This window comes from Lutjanus erythropterus, chromosome 15, assembly GCF_056507025.1.
Source record: "Lutjanus erythropterus isolate fLutEry1 chromosome 15, fLutEry1.hap2, whole genome shotgun sequence".
In the NCBI taxonomy this organism is placed as follows: Eukaryota; Metazoa; Chordata; class Actinopteri; order Lutjaniformes; family Lutjanidae; genus Lutjanus; species Lutjanus erythropterus.
In genome coordinates this window covers 15437150-15457943 of record NC_139331.1, presented here as the reverse complement: position 1 = coordinate 15457943, position 20794 = coordinate 15437150, and the positions used below count along the sequence as shown (strand labels likewise).

At 38.1% G+C, this 20794-nt stretch overlaps 1 protein-coding gene across 1 annotated transcript; it reads left to right on the top strand.

The window, feature by feature from the left end:
* The first annotated feature begins 201 nt into the window (after positions 1 to 201).
* Positions 202 to 5743, top strand: slc25a47a (solute carrier family 25 member 47a). Its single transcript, XM_084738072.1, has 6 exons — positions 202 to 708; positions 2089 to 2132; positions 2253 to 2324; positions 3178 to 3357; positions 4309 to 4573; positions 5278 to 5743. The coding sequence occupies exons 1-6, from the start codon at positions 672 to 674 to the stop codon at positions 5589 to 5591; spliced, it is 912 nt and encodes a 303-aa protein (XP_084594198.1). The 5' UTR covers positions 202 to 671; the 3' UTR covers positions 5592 to 5743.
* The last annotated feature ends 15051 nt before the right edge of the window (positions 5744 to 20794 follow it).

Below are 20794 nucleotides of genomic sequence, written 5' to 3'. Positions count from 1 at the left end.
CTTCTATAAAAGGCCTATAAAATCGTGGAAAGGAAATAGTAGTAAACAATTATTGCTAAAAGACTAATCACTAAATTATGCAGGCTACGAGGAAGGCTTTTGTAAAATAGATAAATAAATAAATATTTATATATATGTTATGATCATTTCAACTGAATGAATCTGAAAGCTTTTCACAGACGCCCTGGCAGAGTGCCATGGTATCCTTGGGATGGAACCCATGTTTTTGAACCACTGATGTTAGAGTTACGGTTAGACCGGCATGAAAGTTTTCCATTACGTTGTATACCTATAGCATAAGTGAACTGACAGTAATGTTGAATTGAATGAACTGAATTGAATGTACAGCTGCAAGATGATATGTGACATCATACGTTTTTATGGTAAAGCATGATTTGAAACACTTAAAACTTCAAAATGTTTGTCTTCCATGCTTTTTGTCTTTGTTAACCACCTGTTTGCGAATACTGAACATTCGGCTATTTTCGGGTATAGTCGGGACCAGTCGGGGCCGATGCTCCCAGTCGACGCTGTTTGGCTAGCAGTAAGACACGCCTTTGCTACACGTGATGTAACAGCAACAATTCAAGGTTATGGTTCTGCACCACACGCTAGAAGAAGAATGGGGACTCATTTGACAAGTATCTGCCCGTCAGTGACCACCTGACAAGATGCATATCGTTGACTTTGTGTCTGGATCAATTGCAGGTAACAGCTAACGCTAAAGTAGCTAGTTTGTCACCTAACGTTAGCCTGAGTTGGCTGGAGTGTTTGACACATAGCCTCGTAGCTAACTGTTACTGTAAGCGTGCATGTTGAGATTACAACATGACAGCATATGAGAGGAGTAGATAAACCCTGTTGTTAAACATGAACTGTAAGTATCTTGTCAAATTGTTTTTGCTTGTCCTGTTTTACATGTTGTATCTGTAAACATATATCCTAAAGCTAACTTAGCTAACTTGAAGAATTAAGTGGTACTAGTAGTGGACGTAAACTGACGTACAGACCCATACTTGCCAACTTTGAGACAATGTACAGTGTAATAAACTGGTTGTGATAATGAAAAAGAAAAAAGTTTTGCAATCTAGTCATAAATCAGGAGGAACACTGGGAATTCTGGGGGGAAATAGAGAGAGGGCACTGAAAAACAGGAATCTCCTGAGAAAATTGGGAAATTACAATGTAACTTAACAAGTTACAAATTACAGTCGAGTCAGTGATCATTCATCAGAGACAGTAAGGTTTCATAGGCAGCTCAGAGGAAACATATACATATATATATAAAATGCAGTGTGTTTTAAAATAATACATCTGTTTATCTGTCATCTCTACTCTAAACCAGTTTAATAATCTTACTAAGAGCTGAGAAAAAAAAACTCCCACAGGAGTTTCAATTACATCTTAAGGTAGCCTGCTATATTTCACAAAATTGGAAAAAAAACATGGTTGTTGGGTAATTTTCCAATTTTTAGGCAATATGCTAAGGCCTTGGAGCCACTGAGAGGCCTACACTAACTTTTAACAGATATGCTGTCTCTCTTCAAGACAGCAGATGCAGCTGTCTTCTCCTTTCAGATAAACAAGGGGACAACCCAATAGTGTTTCTATGGTGGCTGAGGTCAGAGAGGTGTTTGTCTTGTCTCTTTGAACAGAGAAGATGTAACTGTAATCTGGTTTGGATAACACTGACCCTATGGAGCCAAGGGTGTTGAACTGTGGTCTCAGACCTTGTGTATTCATAATTCATGTGTTTGGATTTGCAGACCAATAGGCTAATTCAGTGTGTTGGCTCTGACCTTGTGAATGTTTAAAGACTATCCCGGAGGACTGAAACATTAATGTCATTATTTCTTCATTCTCCTTGGCCAAGTATTATCAAACCAGTTTCAGCATAAGACATATTGGACTCCTGTGTACTTCCTCCTTTTGATATATGGACAGAAAGATAAAATCCATGACAATGGTGGCATTAAATAAACTGAAACACTGCACATTATTAAAAGTGCTGCAGTTAAAGTCCATAACCTTGAGCATCGCTGTGCCTCTCTTATGTCCTTGATGCTCTCTTTTCTGTAAAACACACAGGGGCATGTGGAGTTGCAGTGGGCTACCCTCTGGACACTGTGAAGGTACAGGAAGTTAAATTGAAACATTTATGATGGCTCTATTAAAAAAGAACATAATTTAAATAATGAAACTTTTAATAATGTGCAGTGTTTCAGTTTACATCATGTCCTGTGTCTTTCTAGGTCCGGATCCAAACGCAGAAACAGTTCACTGGAATATGGCAGTGTGCAGCGGCAACGTTTTCAAAGGAAGGAGTAAGTGGAACTGGTTGGACTGGGCGACATGGCTTATAATTAATATAGTGATATTTTTTGGCTATGGCACAAGATACAATATATATCTCAATTTACACTTTGTCTTTAAAAAACACACCATAAATTCTCAAATGGTGATGGTTTTCTTGTATATGATGCACCCAGAAGTGTTTAAAGTAAGACTGGGTGATATGGATAAATCCAGTATCACAATATTTTTGACCAAATACCTGAATATAGATATTATGACAATAATGTAAGGATGACTGTTGGTGCTTTTTTGTTAAGTTATCATCAGTAATGTGGATATAATGAAAAAGTGTGAAAAGACAAATGATAAAACACCTAGAGCAGCCTGGTAGGTTCAGAAAATATCACTTTATAACAGCTTTTGAAAGCCAGGAAAAGACAACACTTACAACATATCATGGTATGACAATATCTAAAATCTCAGACGATCTCTAGTTTCGCATCACAGTATCAATATCATATCTCTATACTGCCCAGCTAGGGAACTAGTGTAGTTGTCATGAGACATGTTTTTAAGTGTACTTGGAAAGTATGTTAGTATGTCCTAATGTGACACTGTCCAGGGAGTCTGGAAGACCAGTTGGGCAAGATTAAAGTTTGCAATGGAGCCCATGTGTGGTAAACATGTTATTATTGGTTCGATAATATTATCAGAGGTGTAACAATATGAGAACTACACATTTTCAACAACTGTCTTAGATAAAAAATATTCAGTATCTGCACATCATCAGTTGGCCATCGGAATCAGAATATGAAGACAATTTATTTGCTGAAAAACGTGATAGATTGGTTAAAGTTTGGCTGCTCTCACTTGTGTCATCAGGTGCACGGCTTCTTCAAAGGCATGTCCTTACCCATCACCACTATATCCATGACGTCCTCAGTGGTTTTTGGCACATACAGGAACTGCCTGCAGTGTCTAAGCCAGGCACGAGGAGCTGCTGGTGGTCCAAACACCAAACTAGAAGTCTTCCTGTCTGGGCTGGCAGGGGGTATAACTCAGGTAACAGATTCAGGTTTACAAACCCTCTGAAAACTATTGAAACATGTGCTTCATTTCACCTGCAGTTTAGACTGTAAAGAGTAATGCAATGCATAAATCACAAGCAGGTGTATATTTGTCATGTGAAATTAAAGGGATAGTTTGGATTGTCTGAAGTGCGTTTGTGTGTGTTACTTAACGATAGTCAGCTCAGAGTCAGTTTAGTAGATGCTGGTCGGTACACAGGAGAAGCAGCATGGAAGCTAAGCAATGTACTACTGTGGAGGAGGTCGGCAAAAAATTACAAATTATAAGTATTTTAGCCACTTAAACTGATATTGGTTGTTTCAGGTGGACCTTTTTTAGCATATGTTATCTTTTGAATATTTTCACAGCTTTACCTTGCCATCACACAGCCTTTTCTGACAGGAAACTGCTATTGTATAAACCAAATATTACCCTCTACAAACCAACCAAACTCCATAAGCGAAAATAGTAATTTTACTTCACAGAATAAGGGAATTGCTGGTCTGCCACTGCCTGGATCTGTTTGGTTGATTGTGTTATTGTGTGACTTTGGTGAAAGTGAACTATGACTTTGGTGAATCCAGACTATCCTTTTGAAACACCGAAGTCGCACAATAATACAAACAAACTAACAGATTGAGGCAGTGGCAGCCGAGCAACTCCTGTGTTCTGAGAGGTAAAATGAATGATTTTGGCTGTGGATTTGGTTGGTTTAGAGAGAGCGGTGTTTGGTCTGTAGAACAGTGGTTTTCTGTCCAAAAAGGCTGTCTAACAGCAAAGTAAAACTGTGAAAACATTGGAAATATGGCATACACATAAACTGGGGGTGTGCTGACTGGTATCTACTCTATAATTCTAACCATCCCTTTAAAGCCTGCTTCACCTAAACACACAAAAAGTAAATGTTCAACACTTGCTTTTGACATTTCTGCCTGCCTCCAACAGATATCAGTGATGGCTCCAGGTGACATAGTCAAAGTGCGCCTGCAGTGTCAGACAGAGTCCAGGCGAGGAGGAACCAACGTGCCACAACCCAAGTACCGTGGACCTGTTCACTGTTTGCTGAGTATTATCAAAGAGGAAGGGATCACGGGGCTCTACAGAGGAGCGCTCCCACTCATGCTTAGAGACGGGCCATCATTCGCCATATATTTTTTGACTTACGCGACCATCTGTGAGTGGCTGACAGACAGTGGCAAGAAAAGACCGGGTGAGTTAAGTAAACTGTGCATCTATTGCTTCTCAATGAGAAATGCTGTCAATGCATGTCATTTGGAGAAGCAGTAAGCATAATAGTGTAGGCAGCAAAGCAATATACTGCTGTGGACAGGGGTAGCAACAAAGGGTATTTTAGCCACTAATCTTATATTTAGAATATTTTCACCACTCTACCTTTGTCTGAGACAGACTTTTCTGAGTAACCATCACTATATAAGCCAGATATTGCTCTCTCACACTCAACTGCTGCCTTGATATGTTAGTGTTACTGTGTGACATCAGTGAATCTGAACCAACTGTTTCAAACACTGAAGTCACACAATCAAACAAACAAACTAACTGATCAAGGCAGCAGTAGATCAGCTTATGTGACGGCAGTTTTTACATAGGAAAAGGCTATCTGATGGCAGGGTAAAGTGATAGAAATATTCTAAATGTAACTCTTAGGGGCCTTTTTTTGGAGTGAGTAAAATATGTTTTGTTGCTCACCCTGTCCACAGCAGTTGACTCTCATGTACTGTAGGTAATAAACCATTCAACCCCATTTCAGAAACAAATAATCCTAACCATCCCTTGAAGGACAGATGGCAGAACACCTCCCCCATTATGCCACAAAGACCTCGAAGATTAAAATGCAAATAAAAATGTAAATGTCAGTGCGTCCCGTTAATGTCAGTGTCTTGTCTTTTCCTCCAGATTGGAGCGGTGTGATGCTGGCTGGAGGAATAGCAGGAATGGCAGGTTGGACCGTGGGAACACCCATGGATGTGATCAAAGCCCGTCTGCAGATGGACGGAGCTCGGGAGACGAAGCGATACAAGGGGTTTTATCACTGCATCACTGAGACAGTGAGGGTGGAGGGAGTCGGAGTATTCTTCAAGAGCTTAGGCATCAACTGGCTGCGAGCATTCCCTGTCAACATGGTGGTGTTTGTTACATACGAGGTTCTCACTGGTTTCCTCCGAGCCGGCTCTAACAGTGTTGACCCTCCTCGTTTAGGGTTTGAATAGTATTGACTACGTCAAGTCTTAAGGTCTCATGTTCAGTTGAGTCTGTATTTAGAGTGATAGTTCAGATTATTTGATGTAGGTTTGTGTGAGGTACTTATCAATAGTCAGTATATTAGCTTTAGTAGCTGCCAGTCAGCATGCCCCCAGTTTAGAGAAGCAGAAGGGCACTCCAGCACAGAAGCTAAGCAGTGTACTGCTGTGGAGTGGGTAAGCAACAAAAGCTGTTTTCATTTTTTAAGGAAAGGTCTACTTATAAAAAATCAATATCAGTTTAAGTGTACGTTATATTTAAAATAATATACAAGAGACAGACTCTTCAAACAAGAAACCTCTGTTATTGAAGACAAACATGGCTCTGTTCAAATCAACAAAAATCAGTAATTTTACCTCACAGAACATGCTGGTCTGCTGTTAACCTCAATCTGTTAGTTTGTTTGTGTTATTGGGTGCTTTTTGTGTTGTAAAGGATGGTTTGGGTTTACCATAGTCACACAATGACACAAACAAACCAACAAATTAGGGTGGCTGTAGCAGCTCCTGTGTTCTGCAAGCTAATTTTATCTACAGCATTTGGTTGGTTTGGAGAGAGTGATATTTGGCTTCTTGTGGTGTAGTGGTCACTGATATTGATGTTTTTATTAGGTGGACCTTTTTTTAAGTGGCTAAAATACCTTTTGTTGTTGACCCTGTTCACAGCAATTGATTGCTTAGCTTCCGTTCTGGTGCTCCTCTCTGTTTCTCCAAACTGGGGCGTGACGACCAGCATCTACTTAAGGTAATACAGTACTGATAAGTACCTTGTACCACCCAACATCAACCAATCTGAACTACCCCTTTAATGCTAATGATTGTTTTTACACAGATTGTGGCAAAGACATTTGGTAAGAAAATGTCTGTTACAATGCAATATGTTTAAAGAATGGTTTCTTTCACCACCATCATCTCATCTGTCTGTTACAGGTAGAATATTCAGTTAGGTAGGGTAATGTATCCTAATATGCTCAGGAGTAATATTCCAGTAATGGGTACTGTTGGTACCATTGATGGGATCAGCAACCATCTTACCACTAGATGGCGTACCTGGTCAGTGTTTTACTTTTTTCTTTTCGCTCCATATTTATAACAACAAAACAAGAAGAACAGTGCACAAAGAAACAGTTTTTACTGTTGTATTAGAATGTTTAAGCTTAAGCTTTCAGTGACCATATTCAAGACCTTTTAAGGCCTTGGATTTAAAATTGATGATTGAGCTGCAGCACGCACAATTTACAAGCATGATAGCCGTCCATGCCCACGCCGTATGTACGTATATCAACCTCCATGGCAGCTTCTTTCCAGCTTAGTAGCAAAATAGCAAAGCTGGACAACCAGGGAAAAATATTCTAAACCTTAATGAACTGGAATTATGAGAGCATGTATAAATAGAATTTTGGTAGGAAAGAGTTGACTCAGGATGGTTTTGAAAAGCCGTCTGTAATCAATAACATGTAGGAACTCATTTATTTTATTCCATCCACTTGAATATTTATTGAATTGTTCTTTCCCAACATACAAACGCACATTTTAAGTACTGCTACTGACATTTAACTGACATTTTAAGGGCAAGGGTTTGGTTTCAGACTGGGGGACTCAGTATTTTTCAAACAACCAGGAGACAAAAATGTGAATCATGTTTCTTGTAATTTGTTTTAGTAATTATAATAAACATGCTTAATGTGTCTTCCATAATAAAGGTAGTTCTACTAAATTATTAAATGCTGTATTAATCTCTGTTTATTATTACTGCACAAATGACACTAACCTGACTTATACTACTGATTTAGACTTAAAATACATAGAACATTGGAATATTCATTTTTGACCCCTCAGATTTGATTAACATTGGATTTCATTGGGTTATTATATAGTCTTAAAAAGTCTAATCAAATAATCTGACTTTTAGGCCCTATAATGTCATAAAATGTTTTAGATGCAAATCTGGCAGGTTGTTAAATTTCTTTTATAAAGTTGCATTAATTTCAGTCTGACTTAATTTTGTTTTTGGAGAAAATAAAATTTATTGATCATGCTGTAACATATACAAAATGAACCCAACATGGACTTACGTTTTCCTCCATATCCTTCATGCTTCATTTTTTTGGATGTGAAATAGATCTTTAATTGCATTCATAAAAAGTTATCTTAAGAAGTGTAACCTACAGAAACCCTGTGATATTTAATTCTAGTATCTTTGTATGACTATATTATAAAGACACATGATAACCTGTAAATGGAATTAAATGCACGAGTAAGGGAGGGAGTATAAGCAACTGACTACAAGTGGCAGTTTCCTCAGCACCCACGCCTGAAGCCCTAGGGACACAAAACCAAGTTAATGTATATATGAATATGAAATGTGTACTATACTGAATATGCAGCATGATGGCAATCATAATGATAAAGTGCCAGTTGAGGGTACATGGGCCACACAGGTATACACACATACATAGTCATGAAGTATTCAAGTGAATAAAGTGGCTATACTGTGCTAGTGAAGTGCTGTAGCTGCACAGTTTAAATTTTAATGAACGTGGTGGGCGAAAATCTGAATGAACCATTCAGTTTTATTCAAGAACTCAACGTGCTCAAGGTATGATGAAAGATCTATGTGGCTGTCCAGATTTAGGAAACATGTATATGTCAGAATTGTTTACATTTTCCTTGGTAAAGTTACAGTGAGTAGTACATTAGCCAGTTAAAAAGAAGCAGGAGGAGATTTTTTATTGAGATGATTTCATTTTAGGCATTATATTTTGTGGTTATTACAGTGAAAACACTGCTGCTTTTGTCCACGGGGTCCTCCAAAATCAAGTTCATTGTGACAGCTTTAAATAAACATAAAAGAATTAACGTCTTCACAACAAAGCCCCCAGACTCCCTGTTTCTGGGCAAAGCAGCCACTGAAATGTGCTGAAAAAACAAATGTTGCTATGTGTTTAGTGCTGCTCTGTGGAGTTTTACCGCCATCTAGTGTATGAGTAGAACACCATCTTGGTAAAGTTATCCATATCAGTCTCTGCAAATAGTTCAAGATACTGGGAATAATATTGTAATATTTACTGTAGTTAAGTAAATCTTTGATATTTTTTAAAATTATATCTATATCTGTTTACTTAAAAATATGAAAATATGATTTTTGTCCTCTGTAACCCATAACTAGGAAATCTATTTATTCATAATTGAATGTATGCAGTGTAATGTGTGTTGTAAAGGTTTAGTTTTGCAGAACTTAATCTGTTCTATAGATTTTGAATTAGTGTGAAGTGTGAAAATGTGCATCTTTTGTTAGATATTATTTTAAAACTATGAAAAAATGGACAGTATACCTTTAAACACTTCAACAGATACCTAAAATCCTTAAAATGTTCTGGATGGGTTTTTTTTTTTTTTTAGTTATTTGACAGAGACGAACCAGGTAGATTTAAATAAAAATGCAACTCATGCAATGTACATTGGACTTCTAGCAATAGCTAATTTGCTGTCCTTGTTCCTGGTTAGATTTTTAAGGAATAAAACAAAGAATACAGAACTTTGATACTTAGGAAGGGTCAGTTAAGAGTGAAGAGTTCATCAATAGATTTTCTCTGTGAGTTTGAAGGAATGCTTGTATTATAGTAATTACAGGGGTTACAGTTTCAGTTATGATCAGATTACTGTAAGGTGAGGTTTATTGAAGCCTGTTGCTCCTTAAAATCTGGACAAATTGGATCTCCAGCACATTAAAGATTGCAAATTAATTCTTCCATTGGTCCAGTGTACAAAACCTTGTTTTATACTTACTAGGATTATGCTGATATTCGCACAGCTGCAAACTCTAGTCAGAAAAGTTTCGTCTGACTTGAGGTGGGCCATGCAGGAACAATTTGTGGTACTGTCTTGTAGCCTAAAACCAAACACAGACAAGAAACCACGGGTGAAACTTTGATTATTATAACTGATTCTGTGTGTTAATTTTAGCCTCTAAACCCATAATGTGAACTCAACATACCATGCCGTAACTGCACAGGTCATATGTGCTTGAGTTTTAGTTTGAAGTTTTAGTTGTAAGTTGTGTATTGAGATGAGTCACGATTTGCCTGAAATGTCCCAGGGTCACATCCCTTGTAAAAGCTTCTTGAATGGACTATTACAGCCACTTCTTGTATTCTCTTCCAAATTCTAAGTAAGAGGGACAAACAAGCCTATTGTTTAATGAAATAATGAACAGAATCAGATTATCCCACAAGCAATATCAAGTGGAATCCAGGAAACATTTTTAAGAGCTGATTGAGACAACCGCCAGCGCTCCAACAAGCCCACAGACATTATTACAGCAATAACTCCGTCTCTGTCTCTGTCTCTTTGGGTTTTATTTGTGTGAATTGACGATCATTGTGAATTCCACGTGAGATATGTGTGAGATTAATGTTTTTTACATGTGTAATTGGCTCATGCTTATCCCACCATGGGTGCAATAAAGAGCTATTATAAATAACTCAACTGTAATGATTTAATTGCCTTACGAATAACAGATTTACTCGGTGGATGAAGTGGGGTCATGTTGGGTGAGACCCCACGAGATCTGTTTTCAGTCAGTTCTGCGGCAGACCTACAGATTACAGGCAGTAAACAAGAACAAACTGAACACTAAATCAGCATCTCTTCGCATAATTTAGATTTTGTTTTTGCGCATCTGCAAATCCACTCCACAGAGCCACAGCTTACTCAGAGACAACTTTTTCTACTAACTGCAAAATAAGTCATTTTGAAGAGACTTGAAGAGACATTAGTTGGAGTTAATTGGTTTATAGCGACCTAACAGAACAATTATGAGAAGTTCTGTGTAGTTCACGGCCTTTGAGTCACAACGGTTAATGGTTTGGCCATACATAAAAGGGTGCTGAATCTCTATGCCTTTATGTGAGGTCCGAACCACACTCTTAGAAATAAAGGCTCCAAACAGGTTCTTCAGGAAGGGCTGAAGTTCTACCCAGAACAATTTGCTTCTGAAGAATCTGTTTTGAAGAAAAGTTTGTCAAAGGTTCTTTGTAAAATAAAGGTTCAATTAAGAACCCTTACCATCCACAGAACCCTTTTTTGGAAAAGGGTTCTTTCAACTCTTCAATCAAAGGTTAGTTAAGGGCTCTTTGTATCATGATATAAAAGGGTTCTCAGCAGAACCCACTGGGTGGGTTTAGATAAATCCCGTGGAATATAAACAGGTTTGCAGTACAACCCCCGAGTATGTTCTACATAAAATGCTTGGAACATAAAAAAAAAAAAGGTTATGAGTGTGATCTAGATAACACCCTTGGAATATAGTGGTTTCAGAAGGTGGAGAGGTTCTGAATGGAACCCCCAGAGAGGGTTCTGGGTGAAACCACTACACCATAAAAGGGTTTTCTGTAGAACCTTTCATAGGGTGTGAAACCCTTTATGTTTAGTTCTCTTTAGAACCGTCTTAAATGTTTCTAAGTGGAACCTTGATAAAAGGTTCTATTAGGAAACCAGAAGGGATCCTGCAGGGACAAGCCAACAAACCCTGTGTAGTTCTGGTACGTATCTTAATTTCTAAGAGTGCAGTGATGAGCTTCATAAACCAGGCTTTTCCACAATGGGATACTTGCTGAAGTTCTAGGAATTGCAGTCCGTACTGTGAAACAAGAAACCCCCTGAATGTTGCCTTTGTTAGCTGCTTTTAATTAAACCCGTCATGTCTTTTCCCCCTTATGCAACAACAGTGCACAATTATGCAAGCATCTAAAGATCTCATTGAAGAGTCACTGGCTGGTTGGTGGGGAAAGCGCTAGAATTTAGCGACACCTTATCTATAGATATCTTTAATTCATTTCCAACATGTTTGCAATGCTTCAGTGTTGCTCATATAACATGTTCCTGGGGATAACGGAACAGCTACACAAGAGACATGGCCTGTTTATGGTATTTGGCAAAAAAAAAAAAAGATCTGTTTTGTGACCTGGATTATTTCACTTCTGGATGATCTTCAGACAGTTTATACGTACAACAAGATGGTATCACTTCAGTTACACAAAACAGATCATGCAACAGATTTTATGGATATTATTAAACCACTCGTGAATATTGTGTTGGTGGCATTTAAATAGGCAAATCGGTGGGATGAGTTCTAGCACATGACTCACATCAGAAGAGCCTTTCATGTCTTTCAGCTGTATTGCACTATACTGTATGTTTCTGTGTTGCTCTGTGTTATATAGGACCTCCCTCATTCACAAGTCCTTAAGAGACACAGGCTATGGGCAGTCAAACAACAAGATTCATTGAGATTAATTGTTTGAAAATAAAAAAAAACTTTCAATGGCTGTCCAAAGAAGGGCTGAAACACACGATAAATCAACCAGCAGGGTTTTGCGTGGGTGATTCATGAAATGATGGGTGTTAACATGATCTTCGCAAAAGCTTCATTTTGTTGTCAGAATTGGTCCTTGGTAACTACCACTTGGGCCCCCTTTCACCAATTGCTGTTTGGGCTATTTTGGGATCTCTGCGCTCCCCTGTTAGTGACGTGTGCTGCTGGGTAAATTTGCAGCTCTGGCGGCCTGGGCCTGCAACCTCAGATGGCATCAATCGGGAGAACATGGAAGGGTGGGAGGGATTAGAAAGAAGGGTACCAGCGAAGATGCTAGAAGGAGGAGAACAGAGGGGGGAGGATCTGGACAGAAAACATTAAAGATACAACCACTGATTGGAGGACATGAATGGGGTTTGAATGAGAGGACATGATGCTCAGAATGGGGAAAATAGAAACTACTCAAAATAATAGAAAAATAGTCAGGAGGATAAGGGCCATTTTGAGTGAATCTGAAGAAGAAAATCTGTTTGCATTAGTTGAAAAACAACTCATGAGAAAAAAAAAGAACTCTTATTCTTACTGATGACTAACAAATGTAGGGATGAGTGATGGTGCCGGTGATGATGGAGGTGGAGGAGTGGGGGCGCTATTGTACTTCATACTTAACTGGAACTAACTGTGGCAAAGGGAAGGCAGAAAGGACATACTGAATAAATCTTTTTGATATTCACTGCAAATTCTGCCTTAAATGATGTGCTTGGTAATGTGTTTGTGTTGCACTTGTTTTGTTACTTGCATGGAAGACTCCCTAATGACAAGCAAAAGTGCTTTTAAATGGAAATGTTTTCAGTATTGAAAAAAATATCACAAAGAATTCATCATTGTCTTTCACTGTGCATAAAGTAATTCCTTTTTTGCTAAAGTTTATTTGTTGAGATCTGTATTAGCCATCACATATTCCTGAATCACATATATTAAAAATGAAAAACCCCCTTATTCTTTGATGAGTTTTAAGTGCATTCCATTGCAAATGAGTTTTTGATTTCCAGTGCAACTTGTTCCAGTAGAGACCAACTGAGAGTTAGTATGTTATTATCTGTTTTCATCGTTACTAACCATAAAATTAAATCTGTCTAATTAAATTGTAAAATTAGGTTTGGTAACTAAAGCTGGGTAAGTAACTGCAAAGCATCACTCATCCTGTGTAGAAGGTCAAAACTGGTAATGTTTTCTCCAAAGCAATTTTAGACTAGTGTCTTAAAAGTGCAAACCATTTGAATTATCTTTCTAACCTTCATCAGTCGGATGGGATATAAATAAATCTAACCATCGTGGCTTAATCTATAGAGTGAATGGCATGAGGCTCAATAGGGATCCTTGCGGAACACCTTTCTCAGCATCAATTTAAACATTGATTGAAAAAAAGGTAAATTGTTACATGAAAATGCTGTTATGTATGGTCTGAATCCCGACTGCTGTGATCAGTTCACATAATTAACCGTCAGAAATGACCGCTTTAGCAAGAAACATTATCTTACAATTTTACCGTAAACACCCTCAAAATTATTTTTATGCTTCACTGACTTGTGTAGGAAGAATGGTCTCTTACTTTGTGGTTTACAAGAGTGTGATAATAGTGATAATAATACAGCTAATTTGCCAGTAAGTTTCAATAGTATGTAGTTAACCTGTCATTAGGTGCCACACAGTGATTTAGTGGGTTCACAAGTTTTTGTATTTTGCCTTCTTTAATGATAGGACGATTTAACTTTGTCATTAATATGTCGGATTGCTTTCATGTTACAAAAAAAGAAAAAAAAAACCTGTGAAAGATTATTATCAAACAATAATTTGGCCCCCAAACCTACAAGGCCAAATTCAAATTTGTTTTCTCCAGCTGACAGTTTTATGCTTTTTCCCCCCCTTTATGTTTTTGTATTATATGAGCATCTAACACATATATTGAATATTCTGCAGCAAAAATGACAGCTAAGTAGTAGACAAAACAAAGTCCTGAGATGTTGAAGTGTTAGATTTCTCATTGTGTACAGATAATAGTTGCTCCGTATTCACAATCAATCATTGCTGGGAGTGTGGCTTTCACTTTTTTTGTAGTTTTACTGATACAAACTTCTGAACAATTACAAGACAAAAACACCAGAAGCAGCGAGTGGAGTCTTTCTCAGAATAAGCTCTGTTAAGACTGATTTAGTGAGATTCTTCATTTCATTGGGCTGCTTGGTTTGGATATCAGCTCAGACAGATTTAATTCAAAACAGAGGTCTTTCAACTTGTCTGGGCTGCTGGAAAACCAGTTGAGGTTAAGGTCACCCATAATAGGCAGCTCAGAGGATCTATGAGTTGACCATAAATTCCTAATCTTCTCCAGAGCTTCACTAATTGCAGAGGTGGGGCGGTAAACACCCAGAACAGTGATGGGAGCATTCCCTGCACCACAAATGTCCCCAGTAACCTATTCAAATTTTTCAGGCGCAGAAGCGGAGTGAAGTTGACATACTAGTGAAGTTTGCATAAATCAATACAACGCCTCCTTTCTCTTTACTGTCACATCTAAACACAGCAAGTTATGTCCCCGCTGGCATTGAGCCCAGTTTCTGTCAGGATAACATCCAATACAGTTTCACTTAATGATACAACATACAAAGCCCAACCTCCTGTCAGCCTCACTCAAGAGAGGAGTGAATCTTATAGATGTGTTAGAGGAAGAGGAGTAGTGTTAAGTATGAGATTCCAACTTTGCCTCCTGGGAGTTATGCACGTACGTACACGTGAACACTGCACGTACCTGCAAAATGCTGACTGGCATAATTTTTCATTTGTTTTCCTAAAGGTAACTCCAAACACTGCTAAATGCTGCTCATTATGCTCTCTGATGTACCTATCTTTGTCTACAGCTAGTCGACTAGCTGCCATTAGTTCAATTAGCCGTGCAGCTAAAGGTCATATATTATGACCTGCAGTTCAGAGCACCAGAGGAGTTTTTATGTTTGCAGTGGGGACAACAGACCCAGGGTCAGCAGCAAGCTTGACTTTAACTTGGTAAAAGAGAGAAACCTGGATTCAGAGGGTGTGTGGTTTATTACATGCAAGAGATGTAAAAAATATTTCATTTGTTGAAATTTTATGGGTTTATTTTTATGAGAGAACCTATGAGAGGAATATTGTCTCTTGAGGTACAAAGAAGTATAACTAGACAAGCTGAGTTGGGGCTTTCTAGTTAGCATGCTAGCTTCAGTAGATACTCTGCAAAACAATAGATATGACATAATCTCATAACTGTTACTTCTTCACATTTTATTGATAATGATATGTGATTTTTTAAGCATTATAAATTCAAAGCTTGTGCAAGGAGTTTTTAACTAATTGTGAAACAGTCCCAATTTAAAGCTAGGGTAGGCAACATTGTTTTGGTATGACTGAGAAATGATTTTATAATAACCTTTCAGAATACTGTAAATCAAATGGTCTGAGACAGAACTAGACTTCTGCAGTTCCTCTTGGCTCTGTTTTCAGCCTTTAGAGAATCTGGCCTGTGACAGTACACTTTAACCAGTCACAGGTCAGCTCAGACTGGGCATTCCTATGAATCCTGAGAGGGTCGGTGGCAGACTGGAGCTTCTGGAGGAAGAAACACCAGAGTCAGTTATGCTAACGCCTTTTTTGGTAAGAAGGGAGCTCAGAGTGTATGTTTTTAACTTTTGGGGTTAAAAAGCAGATATTTTTCACTCTTGTGTCTCAACTCTGCAGCAGTGACCCACAAAGAAATAGTGAACCCATGGACTGGCCAGATGAAAGCTCAGTGTTTGTTTTTAAAACCTTTGGGATTAAAAAGCAAATTTATTCTTACTTCCACTTGTCAACCTCTGTAGCAGTGATCCACAGAGAAACTGAAGACCTGTAGATGGGCCTGATGAGATCTCTGCATTTGTTTTTAAATCTTCTGGCATGAAAAAATGGATTTTATCTTAATGTTCGCTTGTAAACCTGTGTACCAAGGAGGAGCCGACCACACTGTCCATGTTGACTGCTGACCAGAGGAGAAATGTACTTGAAAGTCACATTTTGAGAGTAAAGAGAGGAGGTATGTGAAGGAAAGAAGTGACTTCTCTGGTGAATACTGTCAGTGCTGACACACAAATGCAATGGGCAGTTACACCAACATTTTTGGCCATGCTAAGTCAAACCATGCTACACTGATTTGTATTTCCATTGCCGCTTTTATTGTGCCGCACTGCATCTGAGATGACCTACATATGCCTCTATATGACCTACATACACAAAAGTGGCCATCAGTGAGATGATTGGCTCTTTCTGTATAGTTGTTTTTAATGGGTGTAAGGTAAGACACTCCTTGAAATCAAATGAAACAAGCTTATGTTTACATTTCTCCAGGCAATATTATAATGAGCTGTACATTGGCCAGTTAAAAAGGAGAAGGATCGTTTAGATCATTTTATGTTTTATGTTATTTTTTGTGGTTATGCTGCTTTTGTCCACAGGGGCCTCCAAAATCAACACAATATGACAGTTCCTTGTAGTAGCTTTAAATTGCAGCTAGAATCTCTCCCAAACCTAAACGGGTCAGCATGTAGTACTCAAAAAAAGCTTTTGGGTCACTGAAAAGCCCTCACCCACACAAGGACCACTGCGTCCAACAATTTTTGTAACAGTCCACCAATCCAACATTCAAACCCAACCCACCTGATCGGCCAGGTGTGTGGAGATTAAGTAAGGCCAGAACTCAACTTATCTCAAAATCAAATTTTTGATATCTTGACATAATTACTTCCAAAAGAGTCTTACCCCGCACTATCACTGCAGGCTTCACTCACCTTTGGTTGTAGGCATTAAGAACAACTATGAACATGTTTGCTTTCAGACATGGTTTCAGATGTTATAGGAACCAGTTTATTTAAAAAATGCCCTGACCAGGCAGTACAAGAACTGATCATTAGATTTTCTGGAACACATCGCCACTGCACATAATGCAGAAGACAGTTTCCCTCAAAAAGTATGTGGTGAGTTAAATACTTGTAGATATGCCAGGACAGCTGTACAATGCAGTGAACAATATGAATGGCAAGTTGGGAGTCATTTGAGTGGAGTTGACTCCCCCAACTGTCACTTGGAAGCAGCTTTAATGGATAAGCCAGTAAGTTTTATGTTTCATGTTAGTTTCTGCCATATAGATCTACAGGGGCAAGATGTGGCAAAGTGCCACATAATGCCGACCCAAGGTATGTTAGTGCAGTTTTGACTTTTTATGTTTCTGTAACAGGGATATTTTTAGTTTTTGCAATTGTTGTAGTCTAATGTCATTTGATCTGGCAGAGAAGATAACAGGAAGCCTACAAGAGGGATGGGGCAGCAGAGAAAACCACAGAGCAGTTTGGAGGCAGGCAGGGAAGCAGGACGGCTAACAAGCAGCTTTTTGAATGAAATGAATGGAAAATGCTCCCAAATGCAAACCAGATAGGTTAGGCTTCAGTTAACAGAGAGAAATAAAATAAAATAACTTCTGACTGCACGCAAAAGGTAACTGCATGCAGAAATATGCAAAATAAGAATATTTATCAGGAACCAAGTATGTGACAAAAAAGACAGGTCACATATGCAACAAGGCCAAAATGATTCAAAGATTCAAAATCCTTGCTGTTAAGCTAAAATAATAACTTAAGCTAAAATAATGCAGTATGTTAATCTGGGTTAATGAGGTCAGTGGATGCCTGGTAAGAAGTAAAGAGAGTGAGTTTAGTAGTAAAGTCCCTCATACTGGGCTGATGCCCACACTGACCATGTGAAGAACGTTTTCTGTCACTTTTCCCAATTCCACATATTGCATAGACTTCTAAACCAGGACGCCACACCACCCTAAGAGCATAGAAAGAGAGACCTTCACCTGGGTTTAAATTGTATGTATTCCAATACAATTACTGATTACTAGCATTTTTTAAGTACATAAAAAGTTTTCTAACACCAAACAATGCAGTTTTCACTCTCAATTAAAGTTTTATTCCTACAACATATTGCATATTCTCTGACAGCCTATGAAACACAAAGACATAAAGGCCTACATATTAAACACGTATACCTGAATATCAGATTACATGTGCAGTACACTCATAGAAATAATCTCTAGCTATAATCTTTGTATTTCAGATATTTATTTGATAGTAGATGGATTATATTTCACTTAATCAATCACTGATTAATCTTTTATTATCTCTACTAATTATCTGTTAAAGGTGAGGAAGGAAGTAGGAAGTTATTTTCCATTACTTTTAGATTACCTCAATACCAAATATGGTGAAATCAACCTGCCATAACCTATTATAATGTTTTATGTTTGTTAGTAGGTTTTTCTCCTTCCTTAGATTAATAGCATAAATTATAATGCTTTAAATATACTTTGTTAAGTAACCTATGCTATTCAGGTCAGGGGTTTGTGTTTTTACACCCACACTATCCTGGTGACCAGCATCAACACCTACAATAGTAGTATTTATAGGTTAGCTAGCTAACTCACTGACTAACGTCGGCAGATGTCAACATTAAAGTCTGTTTAAAGCAATAATAAATATGTGTTCTCAGTTAATCACACCCTGGAAAAATGTATTATTAACAATCGAGTCAAATCAGAATGATTAAAAAAATTACGAAGTGCATCAGATTACTCCTGACTTACCCTGATGTTGGTCGCTTTTTGCAGTGTAAAATAAAGACATTTTAATTCTTTACAAATCTTACAGTTTGCTGTGGACTGTTGAAGGAGACCTGCATTTTTTTTATTTTTCACTGAGAATGTTTCACCCATGCAGCGAGCCCTTCACTACAAGAATGAGCACAAAACAGTATCCAAAGAGCACGTGTATATGACCAACAGAAAGATCCACCGGCGCTCTCACAATTTATGTTACTTATATCAAACTAGGTTCACTCGTGGGACGGTTCACTCGTGGTGGGTGGACAAAACAAACCACATTACTTAAGAACTGGTCTTGTCATCACTCAGACTGCTAATGCTAAACATTAATGCACTCTAGTTTATATAGTGTTAGGATATGTGTTCTCCAATGCATCATCAAGCCATTATTTCATATATAAAACAAATTTATGAATTTCATTTGCACAGACTATAAATGTTTCTTTAAATTAGTCACTGGACGGTGAGAAAAGTACACAAGAACTTCTGCATTTTTATTCTCATCGTATTGTTCTTAGAGCTGCTCTAAGAACAAATGTAAATCAAATGTCTCTTTATGTTTTATGATGCTTTCATATGATGTCACTGTCTAGCATTGTATTGAATACTTAGTATAATGTTTTTATGTGAAGCAGCAGCTGTAGCACTGTACCCAAGACTAATTTCCCCTCAGGGACAAAAAAGTTTTCTCTTCTCTACTCTACAGTATTTTCACAGCTGGAAAACAGAACTTGTTCTGTGATGTTGTTCCCCTTTTTCTGATTTAAAGACTAAATAACGATATTTCAACCCAATGAAAGCATGTCATTGTCAGCTGTAAGATTAGCTGTGGTTTCACTCAACACCAGAGTTATGTTGTGAATGAGATTGGCTTGGTTTTGACGACATTTGACTTGGCACATCATTCAGCATAGCAGCGATTTCCATTTCCATTACAACAGGGCTACCTGCTTAAAGGTGTTAAGAGTTCAGGAATCGTCAGGGTTGGACCCAAATGCAGACAACACAGACAGAGGGGAGCGGTTCAAAAGATATTTAATAAACAAAAAGATCAACAAAAGCTTACACGAATAACACAGGAGAGTCTTCAATCCAGGCAGGGGGGAAAAAAACCAAAAATCCATACAAGGGGAGACCAAAAAACACAAGCAAACAGAAAACCAGGAGCACACTAGGACAAAGCCAAACCAACAAGTGAGTAAGAACAAGATAAAAGTGAGGGCAGTGAAGGACAGGTGAAAATAATCAGTGATCAAAAGGAAGTAAAGACTAGACACATGAGGGAGAGCCAAGACTACCAAAATAAAACAGGAAATCACCAACAAAAAACCAAAACCATGACAAAAGGTGTCTTTAACTGCAGACAAGCTTAGCTTGAGTCAAGTGGCTGTAAAATGGTGAACAAACACCTAATTTCCTATAAATTCTGTCACAATAAAAGGCTTGTCATTTTGTTATTCAAAAGCTTTTGTTATCCAGCTGAAAGCGAACATGGAACAGTAAAAAAAAGCAAAGAATGTGGTGAATGTAAAATGTAAATGTAAAACAGTGCCGCAGGAGAGAAACTAAACTTAAAACCACAGAGATTCAGTTAGAAGCTACAAAAGTTCTGAGAGCTGAACACTCTGAACCAGACTCAAGCTGATACTGTTGTGATGTGTGCACACTGTATGGTAGTATATTGTTCTTTATTTTAAACTGTCTTTTTTAATTATAATCCTACTATTAATCCCAATTTTTTTTAAATGTATCTGTAAACTGATTATGTCTTTTTTTGTCTGTAACTGAAATCCAGCTACCTTTTTTTCATATCCTAATTATGTAATGCTGTTACATGTAATCCATTACTCCCCAAGCCTGAGTCAGTATCGGTAATGTTGACTGAGAAGTGCTTCAGTAGAAGCTGCTACACCATCATTATCTACCAGTCCTTGTTTAAGGCAGCAAAAACAGGCCGCAGGAAGTGCTTGAGAAAGTGAACTGAGCTGAACCAAGCAAGAGTCTGTAGAGTGCACGAAGAAACACGGAGAAAATTAGTGAGAAAGAAGAACACTTTGCGAGAAAAAATAATGAGCGGGCTATAGAGAGTACGGAGAAAGCAGGAACAGAGGAGCACAGCAGCAAGCAAAG